The sequence below is a fragment of the Rhinatrema bivittatum genome, chromosome 8, assembly GCF_901001135.1.
Source record: "Rhinatrema bivittatum chromosome 8, aRhiBiv1.1, whole genome shotgun sequence".
NCBI classification, from domain to species: domain Eukaryota; kingdom Metazoa; phylum Chordata; class Amphibia; order Gymnophiona; family Rhinatrematidae; genus Rhinatrema; species Rhinatrema bivittatum.
In genome coordinates, this window is record NC_042622.1 from 135,583,657 (window position 1) to 135,610,338 (window position 26,682).

At 42.5% G+C, this 26,682-nt stretch overlaps 1 protein-coding gene across 3 annotated transcripts in view; it reads left to right on the top strand.

Moving 5' to 3' along the window:
* The window catches only part of ABCA2 (ATP binding cassette subfamily A member 2), a 382,666-nt gene that overhangs the window by 162,582 nt on the left and 193,402 nt on the right, over positions 1–26,682 (top strand). For all 3 annotated transcript variants that reach the window (XM_029612786.1, XM_029612783.1, XM_029612787.1), the window contains exon 4: positions 12,286–12,449. In XM_029612786.1, coding sequence (XP_029468646.1) covers positions 12,286–12,449 — 164 coding nt within the window. The remainder of the gene's footprint in view (positions 1–12,285; positions 12,450–26,682) is intronic.

Consider the following 26,682-nt stretch of genomic DNA (forward strand, 5'->3'; position numbering starts at 1 on the left):
ATGTGGGAGTTTCTCACAATTTTCAAAAGCAAATATCAATTTACCTGGGTAAAAAGGCTGTCTGAAAATTCACCATTCTTAACAGGGTTCCATAGCATGCATATGTTTAGCCGGATTAAGGGGAGGTATTCTCGGGAACGTGCTTTGAACAGGATTGGGGAATACTGTGCCTACATTGCATTTTCAAATGTATGAGTGCTATTTTCCAGTCAGCTTTACTCCACTATGAAAAGCAGGTGCAAAGACTGTGGGTCATTTGCAGCCATGGGCAATTTTCAAAGGGAAAATGCATGCAGACTCTGTAGGTGCAGAGTACCCATGGACATTACACCTGGGTGGGTTTTCTTGAAAATGACCTCCATAAAGAACAGGTTTCTTTTTAGCCAATTGGAACTTTCCACTTGGGTATTCTTTACTGAGAGGGCAGTGGCTGTCTGGATTCACCTACCATTAGAGGTTGTAGGTGACAGAATTCAAGCCTGCTTGGTTGTTGGTAGAAAAGGCAATGGGAGGAGAAGACCAGAGATCAGATAAGGTCTGCAGTTCCACAATAGACAGAGGGCAATTGGATAGACAAGGTGAGCCTCAAGGTTCCTATGTGCTGGCAAGAAATAGTTTTCTGTGCTACTATGATTTACTGACTTGCCCTTAACTCTGGTACAGTGTTTGCTCGGTCAAGAAAAAGGCCTTTGTACAGATTTGCTGTGAACAGTGGGGGAACTTTTCCTTTAAACACTTTTTACAGTAAAATGCAAAATGTTTATTAGAAAGCACCTACAGCTGTATAGCTTGTATTTAATAATAAGGTAATGCTGTTGGTAGTATCTCAATATGTATGTTGAAGGTGCCAGACCACTCGGTAGCACTGACCATGTTATCCTGGAGAAGAGAAGACTTGGGGTTCTTAAAATATTTTAATTTCTTTTAAACTCTTTATTTTAAGGTTTTTCATGGCATACAACAACAGTAGAATCAAACTGAGCAGCAAATGGACAAGAACAGTATTACAAAAGTACAGAAAATTAAAAAATCAGGTCAAGATTTAACAAAAATTAGCAGCATGAGCAAAGTATTATATGATGTTACTAAGTCCCAGAAGTGTACATTAAAAGGATATGGCATTCATGAAAAATAATAGAACTGATGGCAAGATCTCCAAATTTCATCATATTTGAAATTTTCCTCTTTAAGAGCATAGCGAAGTTTTTCAAGAACCACTATATTGTGGATCAGAGTTTGCCAGTACTCCATGTTAGGATTACATTTCCAAAAAGTAGCTATGGTGAAGCAGGCTGCTAACAATAATTGCCCAACCAAGGATCTGTATTTCATCAGAATTAAAGACTCCTCCCAAATTCCCAACAGTGCCTTGACATGAATTGGGAAGCCCAAGGTATCAGCTATTTCTTGTGCAACCTGTGACCATAAATACTGGACCCCCCTGACAGTACCACCACATATGTCCATATATACTCTTCCAGCAAGCAGGGTCTACATCAGAGAGGAGTTTTGTATAAAAACTGGGAGTATGATGTGTTCTATGGAGCAGTTTAACCATAAGCTCTACATGTCTTACACCTATAGAACTATAAAAGGCAGAGGACCAAATAGTCTTCCAAGCATTAGAATTTAGAGTTATACCCAAGTCTGCATTCCAAGCATCAATTAAGGAGGAAGGGGTGTCCAATCCAAATTTAGCAGTAAGGATTCCTTGGTAAATTATAGTGATACCTTTAGAGAAAGCCTCTGGATCTATTGAAAAAAGCTTCTATCTCATTTAGAGGATGGAGAGGCTTAGTCAGGTCAAAATGGCCTTCTAAGACCTGGAACAGTTGCATATAGAAAGAGTAGGAACCTAGGTTAAGCTCGTACTCCTCCTCAAAGTTCTGTAATATCTGAAAACCACATTCTTCCCACAGTTGAGCTATAAAAACCAAGCCTTTAGCCGTCTACTCTTTGAAGACAGGAAGGAAGGTGCAGCCAAAGAGAAGAGAGTTTGCACAGATTGGCACAATGGGAGAAAGGGCCTCTAATCTAACCTTCAGGAATTTCAGTATCTGCTACCAAATCTGTAGAGTATGCAGCAAAATAGGGCTAGTCTAACATACCTGTTGGCAAAGAGGGGAGCCCGAAGGTAAGAAAGGGAGCATGGCGAGACTAACCATATCCACTTGTTCCCTTTTCAATATCAACCACGTAACATCTTGATTAAGAAGCCAGGTCTTTAGGCTAGCCAGCTGGGCCACCAAAAGGCTCAACCCCAGGGGAAAGGGGCTGGTAAAGCCAAAGTTTCAATCAAGTCTCGGCATCATCTTCTGCCTGTTGGCAGTGAGGACCTACTAGGCCTTCCCAGTAGGCGGCATCAACCTTACCGCTGGGTCCACAACTCTGACAGTTTGCTGAGAAGCCCAAGCTTCACTACAAGCAATTTCGGGTTTGGCGCAGCACCTATAGGAGCAGCAACAGATGCTTAATCAGGTCACCGCAGCCCTGGAGACTTTGGCTGTCACAGTGGATATCCTGAGGCAGCAACCCACACCAAGACCGACTCCACTTCCTCAAGTACCACTGGCCACCACCTGACCCCTACCGCAGATACTGCCACCCCCACGTTTCATGGGGGGGCCTAGACAATGCTGTGGCTTTATCAACCAGTGCCAGATGCACTTCCAGCTACAGGCTGCGATGTTCCCTGAAAACCGGACCAAAATCTCTCTCTTGAATGGCACTACCTTGGTATGGACTTCCCCTCCTTGGGAATGCAAAGATCCCATACTTCAGAACCTGGCTAGCTTTCTCCATTTTTGATGGTGAGGGAAGTTCATTTTTAATGAACCAGGAAGGAATACCACCCAAGCCTCCGACCCGCTACAGATCTGCCAGGGTGTCTGGACCCTTTCAGAGTATTATTCCACAATAACAGAGGTTACCAATTATTCCAGTATTGTTCATAAAATATTTATTACAATATGTTCCTATATATAAAGACTAATAAAAATATATTTTTAATTTTTAATACCTATTTTCAATATACAATCTTGTCACAAAAACATAAGCATAGTTATGAAACATCCCAAATACATCAAGTGTATATTGTTACCCGAACAGCAGAACAACACACCTACCCCTCATATCCTCACTGTAAGGGTGACAATTGTGTGAAGAGTATCCCCTGAAGAAGCCCTTATGGGTGAAACGAGGGTCCTTGTTGGGAATAGTTGGTATAGTTGCATGTAGTTTGTTGAATTGGGTCTTTATATGTAACTATTTTTAATCTGGTTAATTGGGAAGTTGCATTTTTTGCTAGTGTTTTAGAATGTAAATTGTGTGGGTGTGGATGTGTATGTATGTGAAGTGTGGTTATGATTTTTTTTTTAAGCTGTATGAGGGGTAGGTGTGTTGTTCTGCTGTTGGGGTAACAATGTACACTTGATGTATTTGGGTCGTTTCATAATTATGCTGATTTTTTGCAGCAAGATTGTATGTTGAAAATAGGTATTAAACATTTGATAAATTTTTGTTAGTCTTTATATGTAGGAACATATTGTAATAAATATTTTATGAATAATATTGGATTAATTATTGGTTACCTCTGTTATTGTGGGATAGTATTGACCTTTATACAGAGGGGTTATAATACTCCCTGTTTTTTGTATCCTTTCAGCGTATGTCATTGAGTTTAGAATGCTTGCCTTGGAACTGAACTGGGGCAAAGATAGCCTCAAGGCCATATTCCTGCAAGGCCTAGCAGGCTGCATAAAGACGAGCTTGCAGCCGGGAACTTTCTACTTCACTAGACGGTCTCATTGCTCTGACCAGACATATAGACCACAGACTCAGGAGAGGATGCGGGAGCACAAGTCTCAACGCACCATCCCCTTGGCATCCTGCTTCCAATGACATCAACTCTCAGAACCCAAAGCCCAGGATCGGTCACAGCCAACTGACAGCCCAGGAAAAAGCACTCATCCAGGCTTCTGACTGGTTTCCTGGTGCAATGTTACTCTTCCATCTTTCAGCTAGTTAATGCTGCTTCTTCTTTTTCCTTCCAATGCACTAAGAGATGAGTACATGGGACTTGTGCAATTTAAAGGACTTATGGTGGGAAAAGAGTTGTAGTACCTGATGATATCAGACAACAGGACCTATATAAAAGATGTTGACACTCATTCCTCGCCTTAGCAATGGGTCGACTACCATCCAAGTATTAAGTTGCTGCTTCATTGCCTTGCCTAATGTATCTTATCAGACCCGTATACTCTTAGTGGGATAGCCATCGGAACCTAAAAGGAGGTACTAATCAGTGTAAGTTTAGTTGGACAGCAGAATGAAAAAACCCAAGCACCACATAGAAAAGTCTGGCACCACAGAAGACTTTTAGATAGTTATGCTCACTGTACGATGGTGAGCATAAATAACTGAAAGGAAGTCTGACAAGCATTTGCTGCATTGATCCCGAATCTCAATAAGTGTAACTGATCTGTCCATAAAAGTTGAAAAACAAAAAACCAGCATAGTAAGAGTGTGGTAGCTTGAGTGGTCATTGGCTTGGGTACAGCCAGAGGAAACAACCAGTAGACTCTGGCTACAGTGCTCAGTGCTCTTTATTTACAGTGAAATTAAACAAACAAAAAGGCCATCGGCTTTCATTTCAGGACAAGAAATGCAAACAAAAATAAACAGTGCAGCAGTTCACCTTAATCTCAAAAGAGTGCAGGCAATACACAGTCTTTTATAAGAATAGAAATAAGCGGCAGTCCTGAGGTCTTATGCTGTGGTGAAAGGCTCCTCCCTCACAAAGAGCTGTGCATGTAGCCCAGGCAATGAGAATGCACTCTGAAAGCAAACATTGTGAAATCCTGTTTGTGGGTTAGAAGCGCATGCAAACACTAGCCGAGATGTGAAAGTTAAGTACATCAACAAGTTGAAATATTGGGTCTTGAATAGCCAAAATGCTGAGACCTAAGGTCTGGATTGTAAGTAACCAGAGCTGTTAGCGCAAAAGCCTGATGAGTAAAAGGAAGCATAGTAAAAGCCTGTGCTGTCCAGAAAAATAACCAATACATAGTGCCCAAAAAAGAAGACTAAGCACTGCATCAAAACAAGCCGTTTTTAATATTGGTGAAGTAGGTCCTCATATATTATCTGGACCCCCCGACACAATGGAACATCAAGTCCAAACTCACTTGACCAGAGCTCTCATCTCAAAAGAAGGAATTAAACAGGCAATATGTACAAAACCTGTTTGGAGTTGTGGACCCTTGTGTTGGAGTGAAGTTGATGCCATCTACTGGGAAGGCCCAGGACATCCTCACTGCCGACTGGCAGGGGCGGAGCAGAGACAGACTGGAGCTTCACCTTTATCAGCCCCTTTCCCTGCAGGTTGAGCCCTTGGATTCCGGGGCTAGCAGATCTTAGGAGAATGTCTCTGATGAAGAGAGGATGAGGAAAAGGGCAACAGGAGGTGAAGTGGGCCAATGGCAAAAAGGTGGCTACACGTTGCAGTGGATGAAGACTGAAGACAAGCATGTGGCTGAGGGTGAAGACTGGCTGAGGCTGAGGGTGAAGACTAACTGTGGCTGAGGCTGAAGATGAACTGTGGCCATGGCTGGGGCCGAAGACAAACTGTGGATGTAACTGAAGGCAGGACTCTGGCTGTGCCAACAACTCTACCGAGGAGGTAGATGATCCATTGCCGAGGCAAGGAAATGCTGCCAAGGAAACCTTTTTTAGGCAGAGCCTCCTGATGTTATCAGGGGGCGCCATGGGGGATTAAGGCAAGTCAGGCACAGATGTGCCTAGGGGCAGCCTTGTTGGAGTTGGCGGCATCTTCCGCTTGTGGCGCGTTGGGCCTTGTCGGGTGTGATGGTCTGCCGTGTGCTCTTCCGGGGGGCCTGCCCCAGTACTGGGGACTCCTGCAGATGGGAAGTGTAGCAGCTTGTGGGAGAGGACCACAAGCTGCCGAAACCAACAGTATCCCCACTCTTAAATTCCTCCCCCCCACCTCGAGTGTCTCGGTTTCATGGAACATAGGGTATGGATGTCCTTTAGCAGATTGTCTAGAATGTTGGTGGCTGGTTTCTAAGTATTTTTTCAGGAGGTTCTTTGATGTCCTCCACCTGGAATGAGTGAAAGAGTGCTTCTGCCGGATGTTTTTATGAGCCAGGTGATACTTCAGTTCAAAATCAAAGCATACAAAAAACAGGGACCAGTGAGTCTGTTGTGCATTCAGTCATCGAGCGTGATGGAGGTACTGCAAATTCTTATGATCAGTGTAGATGGTAGTATGATGTTGAGCACCTTCTAGCCAGTGGTGCCACTACTCAAGTGCTAGTTTGATTGCAAGAAGAACCCTATCTCCGATGCCGTAGTTGCATTCAGCTGGGGAGAATTTTTTTTAGAAGAATGAGCAAGGGTAGAGGACCCCTTTAGGGGAATACTGGTTCAATAAGGTCCCTCCAACATGAACAGGCAAGTGAGATCAGGATGATGAAGGCAGGGCTTCTGCAGGAAGCCCGGGGCAAGCTAGCAAAGCGGGGCAAGCTAGCAAAGCGGCGTGCAGTTGAGCTTTCGGGACTACTGCTAGTCCACTGAAAAGATAAGTGGATTTACTCTTTTTAACAAAAAGTTGAACAAAGAGACTTGTTTGAAAATTTGAAAAAAGGAAAAAAGAAAAAAAGACCAAAAGGGCGGTAAAAAAGTAGAAAAAAAGAAAAAAAAAATTTTCCATGTAGCGCTTAATCTGTGCGGCGTAAATATATGGACTTTTCTTTAAAAAAATGGGTAACCCTATGATCGTACTTTAAACGGGCAGCCAAGTTGGCAGTTGTACCTAAAAGCAAAAAACGCCGGTAGGCGGAAGTGTGCATCAGCCCATAAATGAGGGTATGCCTAATTGAAAAGTACCATAGTATATTTGTGACTTTATTGTGATACAAAGAGATGACAGCAGGGTTGGGAGTTCCAGGAACCAACCTCCTTACTTGGCTTTCTCTGGCAGCCCTGCAAAACCCAAACTCAGTACCACCTGTGCCTTTCTCACCATGGCCTGCTCCACCTTCCATTGTGGCTGAAAACTCCTTAAGGCTGTCCTGCAGCTCCTCTCCCTGTCATTGGCCCAAATGGCTACACCTACACAAGCAGCACTAATGCCAGCAGTGCATAATGCAGCCAGTCGGTGGTGGCCTTGCACCAGCATGCCATGTCCACACCACTCTGACTCGCTGCCATTTACACTTCTGATTTCAAGTATCTGAACTGGTGATAGTGGTAGAATGCACTCCCACCGCCATCACTTGAGGCCAGATCAAGCTCCTGTTGTCATCACTACTCTGGACTGGATCAAGCTCTTTCTGCCATTGCTGCTGGAAGCTGGATGACAGGGCCATAGTTTGGGGGCCACTCCTTGTGTGAAGAGTTGATTATCTGAATGCTTCTCTCCTACTTCCGAGGTCTCTTTAGAGGGCTATATAATGTGCTGAGCCTTGTCTGAACTTAGCATCTGTTACACTGCACTGGCTGCCCTGCTTTCACTGTGTCTGGGGAGAGTTACGGGGGAGTTGCACTTTGCTTGCACTGAAGTGAAGGGAGAGGTAAAATGAGGTAGGGACCACACAGCTCCATGCTGCCTCTTACGCAGTGATGGCATGTCTCATGGGCACAGAGGATCAAGGAAGCAAGAGGATAGATATGGTTACAGCTAACAGGCCCAGATTCAGACATAGACAACTGTCTCCAGTGCCAAATTTTCACAGGTGCCAGAGTGCCAGTGCTGCCATGCCGTCATCGAGGCCTGTTGCTGCTGCCACAGTGCCAATTCCACTGTGGCAGCAACTCTGACAATAAAACTCAGCATGGGGCCTTAAAGCCCTCGTGTGCTTGAAAGGTCCAGCAGTGGCCCTGTCCTCTCCTCATAAAAGCTTCCAGTTCCATAGAAACCCATGTGAAGGGTTGGGGCCACCATAGGGCTTGTCAGCGGGTAATGATTCATAAGCCCCATCCTGAATTTTCTTGTTGGAGTTGCTGCTGTTGTGGGGCTGATGCCACTCTATAAGAAGTGGCACTGCAACTATGACGTAAGAGTGGGGACATCAAGAAAAGGAAGGATCTGGCCAGTTCTGTGTCCTTGGCATATTTGCTAGCCTTGGGTGCGGGGGACCACCCCATTTAGCTATGGGCACCCCAATTTTAAATCCAGCCCTCAAAACAGCAGAGCGAAGAGAAGTGTAAAAACCACTCCTCACCCAGCAGAGTAAATCTAAATCTAAACCAAGAATGCAGCAATAAATTAAGATGCTAGATTGCTAACTGCCCTACAAGTCTCAGATCTGTTACTGATCTCCATCACATCTATCTGCTCTTCCTAAACTACTCAGAACCTAAGTCATTGAATTCCTGTCTAATACACTGATGCACTCATCCGTTTTTCTTTAAAGAAATTGATGACCATTTATATTAGTTTGTTGCTATGTAGTGTCATGGATTTAAAAGCTCTCTTCTGTAGTCCTACCAGGAAACCAAAATCTGGATCTGCATTGACTCTTGCTACCCTAGTCTAGGTAAATGTCCAGTTCTGGCAAAGCATCTTATTCTTGACCTGCTCTAGTCCCTGCAGTGCCCCCCCCCCCCCAATTCTTTTATTGTGTTCGCGATCTAACCTTCTGTCCCACTCCAGTGTCCTCTCACTTTTCAATGGCTCTGCTATAGTGCCTGAGGCCTATCCTGAATTTACTGCTGCCCCCCCCCCCCCCAATAGCTTTGCTACTATGGTCAAGACTGGACATGCTATATCCCCTGTCTTATCCAGTAACCCTTCCCACCACCCACACAGCCCTGTTATGGTGCCTGAGGTATAATGTACAGCTTTCTTTGTTTTTCAGTACTGGCCTCTTGACCTTTTGATCAGGATACCGTGCCTATGGGGATTTTTTTTGTGCTCTGGATAATTGCCCAATCAAGATCTAGCTTTTTGGCATTAGCAGCAGTTATTGTTCCTTTAGTGTTCCTCTTGTTGCAGTTCTATATCATTAGGGCTCATATATTTAAATTACTAGTGGCACCTTCTGTTCTGCCTTGTCAAGTTAAGTGTAAAACATTGATAAGACAGGCGAAGAGAGAATTTGAAATGAAGTTGGCCATAGAGGCAAAAACTCATAAAAACTTTTTAAAATATATCCAAAGCAAGAAACCTGTGAGGGAGTCAGTTGGACCATTAGATGACCGTGGGGTTAAAGGGGCTCTTAGGGAAGATAAGGCCATTGCAGAAAGACTAAATTAATTCTTTGCCTCTGTGTTTACTAATGAGGATGTTGGGGAGATACCAGTTCCGGAGATGGTTTTCAGGGGTGATGAGTTAGACGAACTGAACGAAATCACTGTGAACCTGGAAGATATAGTAAGCCAGATTGACAAACTAAAGAGGAGCAAATCACCTGGACTGGATGGTATGCATCCTAGGGTACTGAAGGAACTCAAAAATGAAATTTCTGATCTATTAGTTAAAATTTGTAACCTATCATTAAAATCATCCATTGTACCTGAAGACTGGAGGGTGGCCAATGTAACCCCAATATTTAAAAAAGGCACCAGGGGCGATCCGGGTAACTATAGACAAGTGAGCCTGACTTCAGTGCTGGGAAAAATAGTGGAAACTATTCTCAAGATCAAAATCGTAGAGCATATAGAAAGACATGATTTAATGGAACACAGTCAACATGGATTTACCCAAGGGAAGTCTTGCCTAACAAATCTGCTTCATTTTTTTGAAGGGGTTAATAAACATGTGGCTAAAGGTGAACTGGTAGATGTTGTGTATTTGGATTTTCAGAAGGCATTTGACAAAGTCCCTTATGAGAGGCTTCTACGAAAACTAAAATGTCATGGGATAGGAGGTGATGTACTTTCATGGATTACAAACTGGTTAAAAGACAGGAAACAGAGAGTAGGATTAAATGGTCAGTTTTCTCAGTGGAAAAGGGTAAACAGTGGAGTGCCTCAGGGATCTGTACTTGGACCGGTGCTTTTCATATATATATTAATGATCTGGAAAGGAATACGACGAGTGAGGTTATCAAATTCGCGGATGATACAAAATTATTCAGAGTAGTTAAATCACAAGCAGACTGTGATACATTACAGGAGGGCCTTGCGAGACTGGAAGATTGGGCATCCAAATGGCAGATGAAATTTAATGTGGACAAGTGCAAGGTGTTGCATATAGGGAAAAATAACCCTTGCTGTAGTTACACGATGTTAGGTTCCATATTAGGAGCTACCACCCAAGAAAAAGATCTAGGCATCATAGTGGATAATACTTTAAAATCGTTGGCTCAGTGTGCTGCAGCAGTCAAAAAAGCAAACAGAATGTTAGGAATTATTAGGAAGGGAATGGTTAATAGAACGCAAAATGTCATAATGCCTCTATATCGCTCCTTGGTGAGACTGCACCTTGAGTACTGTGTACAATTCTGGTCGCGATGGAGAAGGTACAGAGAAGGGCAACCAAAATGATAAAGGGGATGGAACAGCTCCCCTATTAGGAAAGGCTGAAGAGGTTAGGGCTGTTCAGCTTGGAGAAGAGATGGCTGAGGAGGGATGTGATAGAGGTCTTTAAGATTAGGAGAGGTCTTGAACGAGTAGATGTGACTCAGTTATTTACACTTTTGAATAATAGAAGGACTAGGGGACATTCCATGAAGTTAGCAAGTAGCACATTTAAGACTAATCAGAGAAAATTCTTTTTCACTTCAACGCACAATAAAGCTCTGGAATTTGTTGCCAGAGGATGTGGTTAGTGCAGTTTTCTCCAACAGACCCACCAGAGAAGCGTACAGAGAATATCTACAGGTACCACACGCCAATACCACCCAACATATAACACTGAGAGACAGGGCCTTCTCTACAGCAGGTCCCCCACTATGGAACTCAATCCCCTTAGAATTACGACAGGAACCATGTCTTCCAACCTTCAGAAAGAGACTTAAGACATGGCTGTTCAAGAAAGCCTTTCCGGATCCTGACTGATGCTCTCCCACCAAACACAGCAAGACTGATTATCACCCACTAAACTGATACAGACTTACCAACCACTGCACGTTCTACTTCTTGTTAAACTTCTTGTTAAACTTCTATCATCCTCTTCTTCAACTCCCAGTTAGAACCATCCTTGTTTTATTGTAACTGCTTTTTTCTGCGCACTTGTTATAATTTGTTATATTTTGCAAATGTATACTCTCATGTTATAGTTATGTACGTTTATAATTTATTGATCACCCCTTGTTTTATGTAAACCGACATGATACGAACTCCGTGAATGCCGGTATAGAAAAAAACTCAAATAAATAAACAAATAAATAGTGTAGCTGGGTTCAAAAAAGGTTTGAATAAGTTCTTGGAGGAGAAGTCCATTAACGGCTATTAATCAAGTTTACTTAGGGAATAGCCACTGCTATTAATTGCATCAGTACTCCAACTAGAACATGCAAGGGAATGTTTACTCGGTGGTAATCTTGTACGGAGGTTATTCAATGAGGGTAACCGATTTGCAGTTATCCTCTCATGAACCTCCGTCTATTATTCTTTTATTAAATTGAACAATATCTCACGAACTCTTTTTATTAATTTTTTGAAGTTTCCAATTTTTCTAAAAATCCCTTCTCCCCTGCTGCTTTTCCGCCCCACTAGTATCTTGTTTCATACTTATCGGGACGTCGCCTCTGCGGTGTTTTATGGGTACGGAGCTGCTTGTCCGACACGGGCCATGTTTCGGCACAGTGTGCCTGCTTCAGGGACTATGGGAGAGTATGCTGTGTCCGATACTGGGTTCACAGCGTGTAGTAAACTTGTGTGTAGCTTCTTTTGTCTCACGAGCGACGCCTATTGTGCTTGAGATATTCGTGAGATATTGTTCAATTTAATAATAGACGGAGGTTCATGAGAGGATAACTGCAAATCGGTTACCCTCATTGAATAACCTCCGTACAAGATTACCACCGAGTAAACATTCCCTTGTATGTTCTAGTTGGAGTATTTTTGAGAAGGGAAAGAGGTTGGTTAGTGATTAATTGCATCAGTAGCATGGGATCTTCTTAGTGTTTGGGTAATTGCCAGGTTCTTGTGGCCTGGTTTGGCCTCTGTTGGAAACAGGATGCTGGGTTTGATGGACCCTTGGTCTGACCCAGCATGGCAATTTCTTATGTTCTTATGTTCTTAAAACTTCATTTGCAAGCTGGTTCATTTAATGGTTAATGTGGTCTATATTGTCATTCATACCCTCTCCTTACCCAGGGTCACTCAACTGTTGGAACGAATCAATGAAGTGGTGGAAAAAAGTAATCTCTTTGATCCTGATCGTCCAAACCTGGAGGAGGAATTGCAGTCCCTCCAACATCATCTGGAGTCCCTTAGCAATGATCCTAATTCCATGGAGAACCATTTTGACAGCCAAGAAGGTAGGACTCACCAGTCTGTTCCAAGACTTTCACTCTCATGTTTTGGTGTTTCCTTTGCAGGCTGTGATAATGTTTATTGGACTAACATAAAAATTATACAAAGATGATAATGTTTGTGAGTCTTCAAGCCCTCATAAGTCCCTTCTTCAGATGTCATCTGCTTGATCATTTAGATTTCAAATGCTTTGCATTCTTGGGTAGTTTTGAAGTTCCTGTCTAGTATCCTGACCATAAGGTAATCAATACAGAGTTCTGGCCAGCAAAAATGTTCCCCCATAGAGGTGGTGCCTTGTTCTTCTTTTGATAGCTTATCTTGAGTCTAGGAAGGTTTATTTTTGCCTTTGCAGTGGATGTTGGTGGAGTAAAAGGTTCACACACAAAGTGACAAGATATAGGAATAAATGTGTGAAATAAGCAAGATGGATAACTCACTAAAATTGAGATATATTTTACATCAGTTAAGCAATTATTGAAACCTATGAGATTAGTCATAAATACACAAAAGACAGAAATAATCCTATTAAACAGGAAAATTCCAGTTATATCCCCAATACCAACAGCAACAATGAGTGATCAGAAAAAAATTAGAATTAAGTGATCATGGCTATGACCTAAGCATTGTAATTGACAGCAATCAGTCAATGAAAAAACAAATTAGCCAAAAGATAAAAAATGGTAATTTCAAGTTATATATCTTAAAAATGTCCAAAGCCTCTTCTCTTACATGATAACTTTAGGACAGTTTACCCACAAACACAATCTATCCACTTCAGTTGTTACAAATGCAACAGCTAGAATACTATCAGGTAATAAAAAATACGACCATATTACTTCTATTTTAAGGTCATTACACTGGTTGCCAATTAAATTTAGGTCATAATATAAAGTACTTGCCATCTTTCACAATTGATCTATAACAATAACTCAGAATGGCTGATTGCCTACTCCAAATTCCAATAGTGCATGGTGCACATTTAAGTGAAGTCAGAGAAAGGGCACTCTCAACTTCTGGACCAAAACTTTGGAACACAATGCTGGTTGATCTACGTGTACAGAAAGATAGCAAGAAATTGCAAAAAGATCTTAAGACATGGATGTTTAGTTTAACATATGCTGACTAAGACAAACAGAAGTTGCAGGTTGGAAGAAACAACAAAAAATATTTTTTTATTGTAGCTATTTTGTTTTAAATATAAATAAACCATTTTGTATTTGAATGTATTTAATTTTAGGTTTTATACAATGTTTTTTATTGTAAACAGTCATGATTGTTAATTTCAGAATGATGGTATATAAATAAATAAATATCAAATATGAAATATATTAAGTATTTCGGTGGCAGCTATTGATAAGGATAATCTTGAGAAGATTAATTCTGATGTTAAAGCTAACAAATGTAAGAAGTTCCAACGGGATGCCACAGACTATTCAAAAGGGTCTATTTACCCTTGGATGTCTCCTCAATGCTCAAAACGTAAACAGATCACCTTCAATCAGTCCTCTTTGGACAACTCCTTGGGTGAAGAACAATATCCTTCCGCTCCTACATCTTCCTCTACCTTGGACTTTACAGCTCCTTTTTTAGATCAGCAGCAGTTTATGGCCCCACAACAGCACCTTTGGCCTCGTGGCCATACTCACCAATGCAGTCCGGAACGTCCTGTTTGCATCACACGGTCCTATCAGCAACGAATGATGAATCCATGGCAATAAATAATAGTAATTATACTCTGCCAATCTTCAACCTATCCAACAGACCTCCTCTTATGAGTTACAGGTTCTAAAATGTGGATTGTCTTTTGTGCCTTCAGTCTCATATGACGCCTTTCACACATGTACTTGTATATCATTTATTTATTTATTTATTTATTTATTTATTTAAAGGCTTTTCTATACCGACGTTCCTGAAAAGACATATCACGTTGGTTTACATTGAACCAAGGTTAGAAATACATCAAACAGGGTGGTTTTAAACAGGGTTTAACATCAAAAAAGAAAGGATGGTCACGAAATAATGGTGGAGGTAGTTGATAATCATATAGACAGCATATAAACAGAAAACAATTGATTATTGCACATTTAACAGCATATAAACATAAAACCATAGAGTAATGAGCGATTAACAGTAGAGGAAGGTCATGGCTTCAGTTCTTTAGGGAAAGACTTGTCTGAAAAGCCACGTCTTAAGCTTTTTCTTGAACGTCCGCTGGCATGATTCTTGGCGAAGGTCAGGGGGGAGAGAGTTCCATTGTGCAGGCCCGGCAGTGGAGAGAGCGCGTTTCCTGAGAGAGGACTTGGTAGGGGGGTGCATAGAGGGTACCTTTGTACGCTGTTCTGATTGGTCTGGAGGACGTGTAAGGTCAAAGAGGGATATTTAGATTGAGAGTGGTCTGCATATGAATGGTCTTGTGTATCAGCGTTAGTACTTTGTGGAGGATTCTGAATTTAATGGGGAGCCAGTGTAACTTTTTGAGGACAGGGGTCACATGCTGTCCTCTGTTGGTGTTGGTCAGGATCCTTGCGGCAGAGTTCTGTAGCATCTGTAGGGGTCTGGTGGTATTCCCGGGAAGGCCGAGAAGGAGGGCATTGAAGTAGTCTATTTTTGAGAGTATGATGGCTTGGAGTACCGTGCGGAAGTCATGTGAGTGTAGGAGGGGTTTCAGTTTTTTTAGGATTTGTAGTTTGTAGAAACATTCCTTTGTTGTGTTATTGATAAATTTTTTTAGGTTCAGATTGTTATCCAGAGTTACGCTGAGGTCTCTCACATGGGTGATGGAGGTCGTGTGTGGCAAAAGGAGGTTGCTGACTGCCAGATCTTTGTCATCCTGAGAGATGAGCAGGAGTTCAGTTTTGGCAGTGTTAAGTACTAAGTTAAGGCTGGTGAGGAGGAGGTTGATGGACTGTAGGCAACCGTTCCAGAAGTTGAGGGTTTTGGAGATAGATTCAGTCACAGGAATGAGGATCTGCATATCATCGGCGTAAATGAAGTGCGTTACCTTTAGATTTGTGAGGAGTTGGCAGAGAGGGAGGAGATAGATGTTAAAAAGAGTAGGGGAGAGAGAGGATCCTTGCGGGACACCAAGAGTTGACCTGACGGGGGGAGATACTTTGTTACTTATTCTGACCTTGAAGCTCCTATTGCAGAGGAAGGACTTGAACCAATTGAGGGCTGTTCCTGATATGCCGATGTCTGATAGACGGTTGATGAGAATGGAGTGATTCACAGTGTTGAAAGCTGCTGAAATATTGAGCAACACCAGCAGAAAAGTTGTTTTTTTATCAAGGCCCAAGAGGATACTGTCCGTGAGCGAGATTAAAAGGGATTCAGTATTCAGCGATTTATGGAATCCAAACTGAGCTGGGGTGAGGATCTTGTGTTCGTCAAGGTAATCTGAGAGCTGGTTGTTGACAGTTTTCTCCATGAGTTTGGCAATAAATGGGAGGTTGGCGATGGGTCGAAAGTTAGCAGGATCAGAAGGATTCAGATTGGGTTTCTTTAGTAATGGTTTAACAGAGGCGAGTTTTAGAGAATCTGGTACTAATCCTTGTGATAGAAAACAGTTGATAATTTCTGCGAGTGGTTTAGAAATTGTTTCTGGGATGCTGATCAGTAGTTTTAAGGGGATGGGATTCATCGGCTGAGAAGAGGGTTTCATCTTCTTTAGCATGATTTCTATTTTGAAGGGAGAAGTGGGTTCGAATGAATCAAATATTGCTTTCTGGCAGTTGTTGGGGGTGTAAGGGGGAGGTGGCTGGATCTTGGCGGAGGTGAGAGGTGCTATGAGATTGGAGATTTTTTTGTCAAAGAATTGAAATTGGGCTTGGTCGTCTGGGATGGCAGGGGAGGCCGACTGTGTAATATCTGCGACGTAAGAGAACAATGCCTTGGCGTCGAAGAAGAAGTTATGAATTTTGCGGGCATAGAAATCTCTCTTTATGCGGAGGATAATGTTTCTGTAGTTGTGCATGGCTGTTTTGAAGGTCAATAAAGAGGTTGCGGAGGGATTCCTGCGCCATAAGTGTTCTTTGCGTCTTAGGTCTTGTTTGAATTTTTTCAGTTCTGGTGTGAACCAGGGTTTGTTGTTCTTAAATCTTTTGTCGTTAGGGGGCATATTTTATCTGCCACTTTGTTAGTGATGTTGAACCAGGAGACAAGGGCCGAATTTGCATCAGACAGCGCGAGGTTAACTAGTTCTGTTGAAAGGTGGGTACTTAGGTCGTCCAAGGAGCAGGATTTCCTGAAGTGGATTGTTGTTTTGGGGAGGGGGGGGCTATGTTTTCCGAGATCGCGAGGTCAGTAGTGATCAGCCAATGGTCAGACCAAAGGATTGGGGAGCCTATGGTGGGGACGTTTGGGTGAGGCCTGAATATATGAAGATGAGATCCAATGTGTGACCAGCTTTGTGCGTGGGACTGTTGATAATTTGATTGAAACACATGGCTTTGAAGGAAGATAGTAGGGCTTCGCAATTGGAGGAGAGAGGAGTCGAGTTAATGTGGAGGTTGAAGTCTCCCAAGATGATAGCTGGGGCGTCCGTGTTGATGTATTTAGCAATGAGCTCAATGAGGTGTGATGGATCTGACTCAAGGAGACCCAGCGCCTACTTAAGCTGAAATTGTTCTTATCTTCCACCACAACATGTTCTCCTCCGGATCCAACTGTTGTTTCTAAGAGATCTAGTTGGTGCCCACTGGGACCCCCAAATTGCAGCATTTGAAAATGCTATTATGCCAGACCTTTCACATCTTGAGTCTATCCCTGCTCACCAACATTTTAATCTCTCCAAGGCAGAATGTCTTGCAATGCGATCTTTATCAACTGATCCTAACATTGTCATTAACCTAGCCAATAATGGAGGTGGCATTGTCATTTTAGACCTCTTAGCCTAATCACAGAGGTTAACAATTATCTGACTCCTAGTATTATAGGCCCCTATCAGGTGATCCCATTACTGCACTTGCTTCCACAATTTCCTCCCTCATGCAGGAAAGCACTTTTCTTACATCTTGTGCAACTTCCTTCCTTACAGAAAAACATCCAGTAGTTGCCACCTTTTATATCCTCCCTAAAGTCCATTAGTCACTGGCTGTCCTGTTGTAGCCAGCATTAACTCTATTTTGGAACCACTATCAAAATTTGTTGATGTTTCTTCGTCCGTTCATGTCCCAGATCACCTCACATGTACGTGATACTAGCCATATCATTACTATATTGGAAACAGTATCTTTTCTTCCTCATCCTTTTTTCCTGATTACTTTGGATGTAGTAACTTTATATTCTAATATTCCTGAGGAAGTTGCCATTATTGTGGTATCTACCCTCTTGCTGGGTTCCTACATCCTTCCTGGTAACTCTCACATGTCTGGCTCTTACACAGAATTATTTTGTCTTTCTTGATACATACTATCAACTGGTCGGAGGTACTGCAATGAGTGCCACCCTCCATCGCTTGCCTCTATACAATGAGTGCCACCCTCCATCGCTTGCCTCTATACATCTCATTTTGAATCCACCTATATATATTCATCCTCCTTTAAACATTTTTTCCCCCTGGGACTTCTTTACATGGATGATATCTTTATGATTTGGAAAGGTACCGACATACAGTTTTTCGTTTTATGATTTGCTGGGCAGACTGGATGGACTGTTTGTTCTTTTTCTGCCATCATTTCTAGGTTTCTGTGTTTCAGTTGTAGTCCCCATTTGCAGTTCGAGTCCATATTCACTCTTCTCAAATTTCTTAGTAATGGTGTCAAATTAGTCCTTTGTAACTTCCATCTTCCGAAAGTCTACAGACCAAAACACGCTTCTCATTATGTGAGCCACCATCCATGTCCATTGAGGGATAATATCCCAGTGGGACAATTTTTTAGACTCAGACGGCTGTGTTCCACTCGGGAGGATTTCATCTCTAAAGCTACAAATATGATTGCCCATTTTAAAGCTAGGGATTATCCTGTGGTCATCAGGCATGCTTTCAAACGTGCCTTATAAGTTAATAGAGAGCTGTTGTTCATCCCCAGGGCTGACTAGGCCTCTCACATATTAACTTGAGTCCTTCTCTTTTCAAATCTGGTATCTATAGTATGCTCTACTATCAGCAAACATTGGCCTATTCTTTGCCCCCACCCTATATTCTATTCTCCTCCTCCTCGCTTTTCTTTCCACAGAGGCTATAATCTACATGATCGTCTGGTTTCTTCAGAACTCCAGATCTCTATGACATCACACCAACTACTAGGTCACTACCTTTGCCAACAGTGCTCTGTATGTCCCTTTTTGCTGTCTTTCTTCCTTTGCACATCACTCTTTAGCTAAAACATACTATATGAGACACTAGTCCAGTTGCTGCTCTACAGGCGTCATCTGCCCCTCTATGTTGGGAAAACTTAAGGATGCTGCGTATCAGAATTATTGAACATCGCTCATGCTTGCGCACGGGCTGTTTAGAGGCACTCCTTGTTTCTCATTGACAGGAATTTTCACACATTGTACATGACCTTAGGTTTTTCTCTATTAGAGGAAGTGATATCTCATCCCACCTCCTTTGCCATGAACAACAGTGGATATTTGAGCTGCATTTTCTCTCTCTCCTTTTGGGCTCAGCAAAGACATTGAATGGCATCATTTTTTCTGACTTCTTCAAGGTTCCTTTTCTCTACTCATTCTACATTTAGAAACTCCCTTTCTAGTTCTCCATGCCAGATTGGCTACTTTTGATCATGTGATTCCCTATCTGTCTGGTCAATATTCTTAGTGCCTGTTTTCAGCATATAATTCTCATGCAACAGTCATTGCACTGCTAGACAGTGCACGCATGTTGCAGTACACAGTGCATTAAAGTAAGTGCCTCCTGACTTCACTACCCTTTCTTGACTTCGGTATTCCATTTTAATTGTTCTTTTCTCTTGTAGATGTGCTAAGCATCATAAATGTCTTTTCTGCCTCAAATAGGCAACCTTTTTTAAGTTTAAATCCCTTTCAATAAGAGGTATGTCCCTATTTCTGATCTGATATTCACTTTACACTTTTTTATTTGTTTCTGACTTTTAATTGCATTTTATTCCTCAGCCATTTTTCCCACCGCTTTGCACCACCAACCCTTGGCGATCTGCCGCTTTAAAATTTCTCCTGTCTTCAGTTTAGGTATGTATAGGTTTCTGTGCCATTTGAACATCCTTTTTAGTTTTGCCCCGGGTATATTTCACATATTAATGTCCTCCTCACTTACTCCACAGTTTCTACTCACTTTATATTATGCTGACCCCCCCCCACAGCGCTTGCCCTTTTATTTAAAATAATTTTTTTCATTGATGCTCTCTTTATTTCTGTCCTTGTTTTAGCACTGTTTATTTCCAATTAGAAGCATGTCTTTATCTCCGATTTGACATTCATCTTACACTTCTTTTTATTTGGTATTTATTTTTATCCACACCTTTATTCCTCAGCTGCTTCTCCTGCCACGCTGAGCTGTGCTGGCCGGCCCCTGGCTTTTCACCCCTTTAAGCCCTCTTCAGCTGAAGTATGTAAGCCTCAGTGCTGCTTGTATCTTGTTTTCAATATTTTGCCTCCTTTCGGTAATTATATACATGGCACTATTTATTTTCTTTTACAAATTAAATTACACATATGTATTTCCTTTCCCTCTGCTTTTTCCACTTGTTTTACACCATGCTCACATGCTCATAACGTTTATTATTTAAAAATTAAAATCCTTGTTATGTATTAATTACAATTTTTTGTTAATCCTTCCCTTGTCTGAGTACTATTCAGTTCCGTTCAAAGTCCCTGTAGTCCTTGAATCTAAATTATACTCAATTGTCAATATTTGTTCAATGTGTAGTACTAACTTGTTTTTCCAGTAGCTGTCAAATTCACTGTTAAATAATTTTTCTCATTCTTAACCCTACCTGTGCTTAGTTAATTCTAGTTCTAGAGCCTCCTGCAGTTTTATTTCCATTTCATTTTGCTGCGTGCCCCGTCCGCAGCAGGCCCACTACCGGGTCTACTCACCTCCGGTGACTAGCTCCCGGTCCTGGCCCATCTTCCCTTGTGGCTGTGGGCAGCTGCCTACGCTCCCGAGCTTCCCCTACCTCCTTGGCAATCTCTGGCTCCTTTATGGATCTCCCCAGCTCCCAGCAGGTCTCCCCACATGTGCCGCGGGGAGACGCCATCGTCCAGCATCCCGCTGTTCTCTAGGCACGCCACACGCCTTGCCGTCTTTTAAAGGGGCCGCGGTAGGAATCCAACCCACGGCCCCGGATGATGATGTCACTGGGCCCTGCTATATATAGGCAGGGCCTATATATAGCAGTTCCTTGCCTTGGCAACAGGTCTTCACGCTTGTCGTGTGCTCGTTGCTTGTTCCTGACTTCATTCCTGGTTCCTGTCCCTGACTTCATCCCTAGTCCCTTCCTACTCTAGTTTGGATTGACCTCTGGCTTTGACCCTTGCTACACTTTGGACCACGCTCAGGACTGACCTCTGGCTTCGACCCTCGCTCTACTTGACCTCCGTACCTTGCCTCACCCACTGCTTTCCCAGATGCCCTTTGTCTTCTGGTGTCTTACTGGACTTGGCCTTCTTAGGCTCCGGCCTACTACTACCCGGGCGCCACTTGTTCTTGTTCCTGGCCCTTCTTGACGCTCGGATCTGTGGATCCCTGACTAGTCCGGATCCGCTGCAGTTCTCCTGTTACCTCTTCAGGTTCCTGGCTCACTACCACCTCTCCAACTGGGAATAATCTGACGGAGGCCTACCTAAGACCAGCCGACCCCGGCACTCAAGGGATCAACCTGCGGGGAACGCGGGCTGGTACTGGCGAAGCTCTAGTCGGCCTCCGTCTCCCGAAGCTCTACCTCCCGATGGTGGGGACTCGTAGGGCTTGCCCTGCGGGTAGTGTCCACCCCACCTTGGGCCAAGGGTCCATCTCCGATGCAACACATTTACCTTGTATTATACTTATCCATAGCTGCTACCGATTATACTTAACCGTTAACCATCTTGCTTACATTAATGTATGATCGTCTCTGTTATACTTTTGCTGTTCTCATTTCCAACTCTAGTGTACTTCTTATTTTGTTTACAAATGTTAAATTGTTTCACATTTTAGGGCCTGTGAATAAGTATTTTGTTTATCTAATATTTATTTATTTATTTATTTGATGAGTTTTATATACCGTTATTCGGTTGAGCCATCATATAATACTGTCACTTTACAGCAACTCTTTGGTTTAACTGTTTTTATAGCCATACAATTTTTGTTTCCAGGGGCGGATTGGCCTATCGGGGTATCGGGCATCCCCCGGTGGGCCGGTCACTCTAGTCACGTGGTCTGCCGAGCGCGGCCGTGACAGAGCTGCACTCGGCAGACCATGTAGTATCTCCTGGGCGGCGAATCCCCAGGCCAGTCGTCATCAGGAATCCGCCCCTGTTTGTTCCTGTTCATAGATTTTGCTTCTAGATACTGTTGTGGGTGCAGCCCCACCGGTGCAACATGGCCATGTCAGGGGACTGAGCAGAACTCTCATTACAATTAAATTACTTGGCTTGGACTTTGAAAGTTGTAATTTTCCTCATTGAATATTTAGAGTGAACAGGTCTTACCTTTCTTCACATATTCATTCCTATATCTTATTTTTGTCTTTAACATCTGACCTGTTGCATGAAGGCAGCATCTTTTTTTGAATTTTCTTGCATTGGATTATGCGTACTGCATTAATAGAAAAGCAAGAATGTGATTTCTTTATGCTGAAGGTCTTTCCTGTGTGGCTTGTCATATGCACTATGTGCTTTGAAATAAACATAAAGGGACATTAGTTTCCTCACCCATGACGACATAGTCTTCCTGAAATTGCAAATTCTATTTGCATGCAGCTTATTCAAAGTAGAACTTTTGGACCTAGTGCTACTAAGTTGTATTAGTTGTTATTGTGCATTATATGTGCTAATATAGCTCTGCTATTAATGTGTGTTATGTTTTTTGGGTAATGCCACTGTGATATGTCAAAAAAGGATATAGATGCATGTGGAAAGTGTGTATAATGTGAGGTGTAATTGAATGAGTGTGAGAGAAGAAAGTTGTGAAAGAAAGGCCTACATGTGGAAAAGAGAGACTGTATAAACATAGAGGAGACACTAGGTATTGAAGGAAGCCACAGTGTGTTTCAGATGCTTAGCAGAAAAAAGGGGCACTAGGCACCCTCCCTTTGAAGGTAGCCGTTGCATGAGAAACAATGGGGCCTATACAATAAAAAAACATTTATTGTGCAATTTGCTAAAAATGTAATGTGCATGGTAAACGGCAGTTAATGTGCTATGCCATGCATATTGAGATCCATGGAAAGAAATTGCTGATATGGCATGTCCACAATAGGAGCGTACATATTATTCCAAAAAAGTATACTGTGCACACTGCGTGCCTCAGGAAAACCCCTGCCAACTGGCCCAAAGTGAAAGGGATGACAAGCACAAAGTATTTCTCCCCCTCCTCCAAACCCAGTCAATGAAAGCTAGCCTCTTTCCCTTCCATCTTCCCACAGGAAGCTCCGTTCTCATAGGGTCAGATCAATACATTCATTTCTCAGGTTGATATTTGAAAGAGGAATAGTAGATGACGCGGTGAGTAAAAGGCATAGTTCATGATGAAGAGTATGCATAATTATTCTTTACTTTAGGATGAGTGTATCAGAGTGGGAATTATTTGAGAATGTAATTGTTTAGATCATTACGTGTCAATTTAGAGACTTCTTTCTTCTAATTGAGTTAGGTTAGGTTGTATGCATTTTTGAAGAGCCATGGTTTTAGCTCCTTTTTAAATTTTTTTTTTGTCTGGGATCAGTCGTAGCCTTCCAGGTAGGGAGTTCCACAGATTTGGTCCAGGAATGGAAAAGGCACGGTCTCTTATCTGTGTCAAGTGTGTGCTTTGTATGTTGCGGACAGACAGAAACCCTTATTATGGGATCTTAATGATTGTTGGGGATTGTAAGGTTGTAATGATATGCCACTCATATCAGTGTTGTTTGAGTGAATGATGTTAAATATTAAAGTTAGTACTTTAAATTGGATTTGGAAGTGAACTGGTAACTAGTGTAATGAGATTCGTGCTGGAGAAATGTGATAAAATTTTTTGGCTCCTAGTAAGAGTCTTGCAGATGCATTTTGCAATATTTGTAATGGTTTTAAGAAGTATTCAGGCAAACCTAGAAACAGGGAGTTCTCAATTACTGAGTTCTCAAGGAGAACATTCTGTACGATCTATTGTGCACAGATTAAAGCCTCATTTTGCAGGAGGTGGCCAGTGAAGAGAAAGTAAAACAAGGAAGAGGGAAGAGAAAGTAACAAAATCAAACAGTTCAAAAAAGCAGAAAAGGTGATTAGGAAGAGCAGTTGGAAAGCTATGACTACAATTGCTCATAGTTTGAGCAACAAAATCCCAGACCAGCAGGCCCTAATGGTGGAGGCGGACTTAGACATTGTTGCTGTTACGGAGACATAGTTCACTGATTCTCATGATTAGGATATGGCCATCCCGGGCTATAACTTGTTAAGGAAGGACAGAGAGGACAGAAAAGGGTGGAGGAGTAGCTCTTTGTGTCAAAAACAAAATCCAAGCAACTGAATTGCAAGGGACGTAGGATTGAGAAAGAAGCATTATGGACCATCCTAAAAAAAAGGTGGTGCCTCCATTTTTACAGGTCTGATCGATAGGCCACTGACTCAAACAGAAAAATTGGACAGAAAACTCATCGAAGACATCCAAAAGGTGGGGAAAAAGTGCAGAATCATGCATCTGGGATGCAGTAATCTAAAAGAGCTGTATGTGATGGGGGGTGAAAGACTGATGTGCACGGACCAAGAGAGGGATCTTGGGGTAATAGTGTCTGGTGATCTGAAGATGGTGAAGCAATGTGACAAGGTGAAAGCTAAAGCCAGAGGAATAACCAGTAAGAAAAAGGAGGTGATAATGCCCTTGTTCATGTCCTTGGTACTGAAGTACTCTGTTCAGTTCTGGAGCCCATATCTCAAAAAGGAAAGAGACAGGGTGGAGGTGGTCCAGAGAAGGTTGACCAAAATGGTGTAGGGTCTACACTGGAAGACTTATGAGGAGAGGCTGAAGGATCTGAATATGTATACCTGGAAGAGAGGAGATGCAAGGGAAATATGAAACAAACTTCAGATACCTAAAAGGTTTTAATATTGCATGAACTTTGAACCTGTTCCGTTGGAAAGAAAACTAGAACTAGGGGTCATGAAATGAAACTCCAGGGGGGGATGACCCAGAACCAACTTCAGGAGATATTTCTTCATGGAGAGGGTGGTGGATGCCTTCTGGAGGGAGATGATGAAGACTAAAACAGTCAAAGAATTCAAATGGGCATGGGATAAACTCTGTGGATCACTAAAAGCTAGGGGACAGAAATGAAGAAAAGTGTGCAGGGAGGTAAAATGCTGGTACATCAGTTACTACTTTTAGCAGAAGGCATGGACATTACTACCCTTAACCAATAAGCTTTGATATTTTTAATGCAACTGCAATATTGCTCCCTGTTTAGATAGTGGGGGGGGGGGGGGGGGGGGGGGGGGGAGGAATTGGATTCAAACAACAACGGAGGACCCTGATGGTCTGGGGTACTGATATGCAGACATAAGGGGAAAAGCGCAGGATTGCTTCTAGGGCCAAGTCCATAAGCAAAGCATGTCATGCAGCACTTTCAGAATTTGAAAGAAAACTAATCACCCAGTAAAAAAAAAGATATTGATGGCAGAAATGTTTATGGGTTATCAGAAGGCTTGGGGATAACTTCAAAGAGCGGCAGTTGCTACCTGTGGTAACTCAAGCGGTTGTGGCTTGGACACAGAAGAAAAAGGAGGCAGACTCTGGCTGTTCTTTAAGTGCACTTTATTTACAATTAAAAAAAAAAAAAAAAGGCAACTCATAAACAAACAATGCAGCTCAGCTTAGCTTCAGGAAATACACAGTTCTGAAAAGTCAACTCAAAACAAACAACGCGGCTCACCTTAGCTTCAGGTAATACAGAGTACTTAGACATAACAGGTCGTAGCATACAATAGCTCTCTGCCTGCTCCCTGGGGCCTGCTTAACCCTTCTAGGCCCTGTAGTCTTATACTCTGGCGAAGGGCTGCTCCCTTCACCTAGGATTCCCTGTGGGTCTGAATCTTAAGGAGGACTGGGCGAGGCTGCTGTGCCGGTCCTTTAAGGTAGTCTGAGGGATTTTCAGTATACTCCCTCACACTGCTCTTAAGAGTAACATGGGAGTGGCCTGCATAGAGTGGCAGTTACTACCTTAAGAAGCTTGCTGGGCAGATTGGATGGACCATTTGGTCCTTTTGTGCTGACATTACTATGTTACTATGTTTCATTTACTTGTGTGGAGAAGCTAATTTTAGCGCAGTCATGCTAACCTTATTGGGGACCTATTTAACATGCACATTAAAATTTTATTGCATGGGCCCTGGTGATGAAGCAAAAGTCTTTGTTGACTCGTTACCATGACTGAAACTTCTAACAGCAAAGATAAAATCTAGTGGATTATAATGATCGCTTCAGAAGAGGAAGAAACAACTTACTGTTTTTGTTTTTGTGGCTGTGCCAAAGTACAGATAAAGTTGGTGCAGCATTCCTAAAATATTGGGAAACGTATGATTTGGGTACTTCAGGAACAGACATGAAGTGCGGACAGAGCATCAGCAAATTTCCCTAGTTCAGTGTGATGTTTTTGTTTAAAAAAAAAAGCACCTGGGTGCTGCTATTAGTATTAGAGATGTGAATCGGAACCTGAATCGGTTCCAGTTCCAATTCACATCGTGTTTTTTTTTTTGGTCTGGCCCGATCGGGTTTTTTTTTTAATCGGCTGCGCCCAAGCCGATAAACAAAAAACCCACCCCGACCTTTTAAAACTAATCCCTTAGCTTCCCCCACCCCTTCCAAAACCTTTTACAGGTACCTGGTGGTCCAGTGGGGGTCCCGGGAGCGATCTCCCGCTCTCAGGCCGTCGGCTGCCACTAATCAAAATGGCGCCGATGGCCCTTTGCCCTTACAATGTGACAGGGTATCCGTGCCATTGACTGGCCCCTGTCACATGGAGGGAGAACTGGATGGCCGGCGCCATTTTTAAAAAGTAAGTAGTCAGAGAGTTGTTTTAATACTACAGACCCGATGATCTTCGAAAAAAATGGATGTAAAGAAACAGGATGAAAATTATTAAAGTC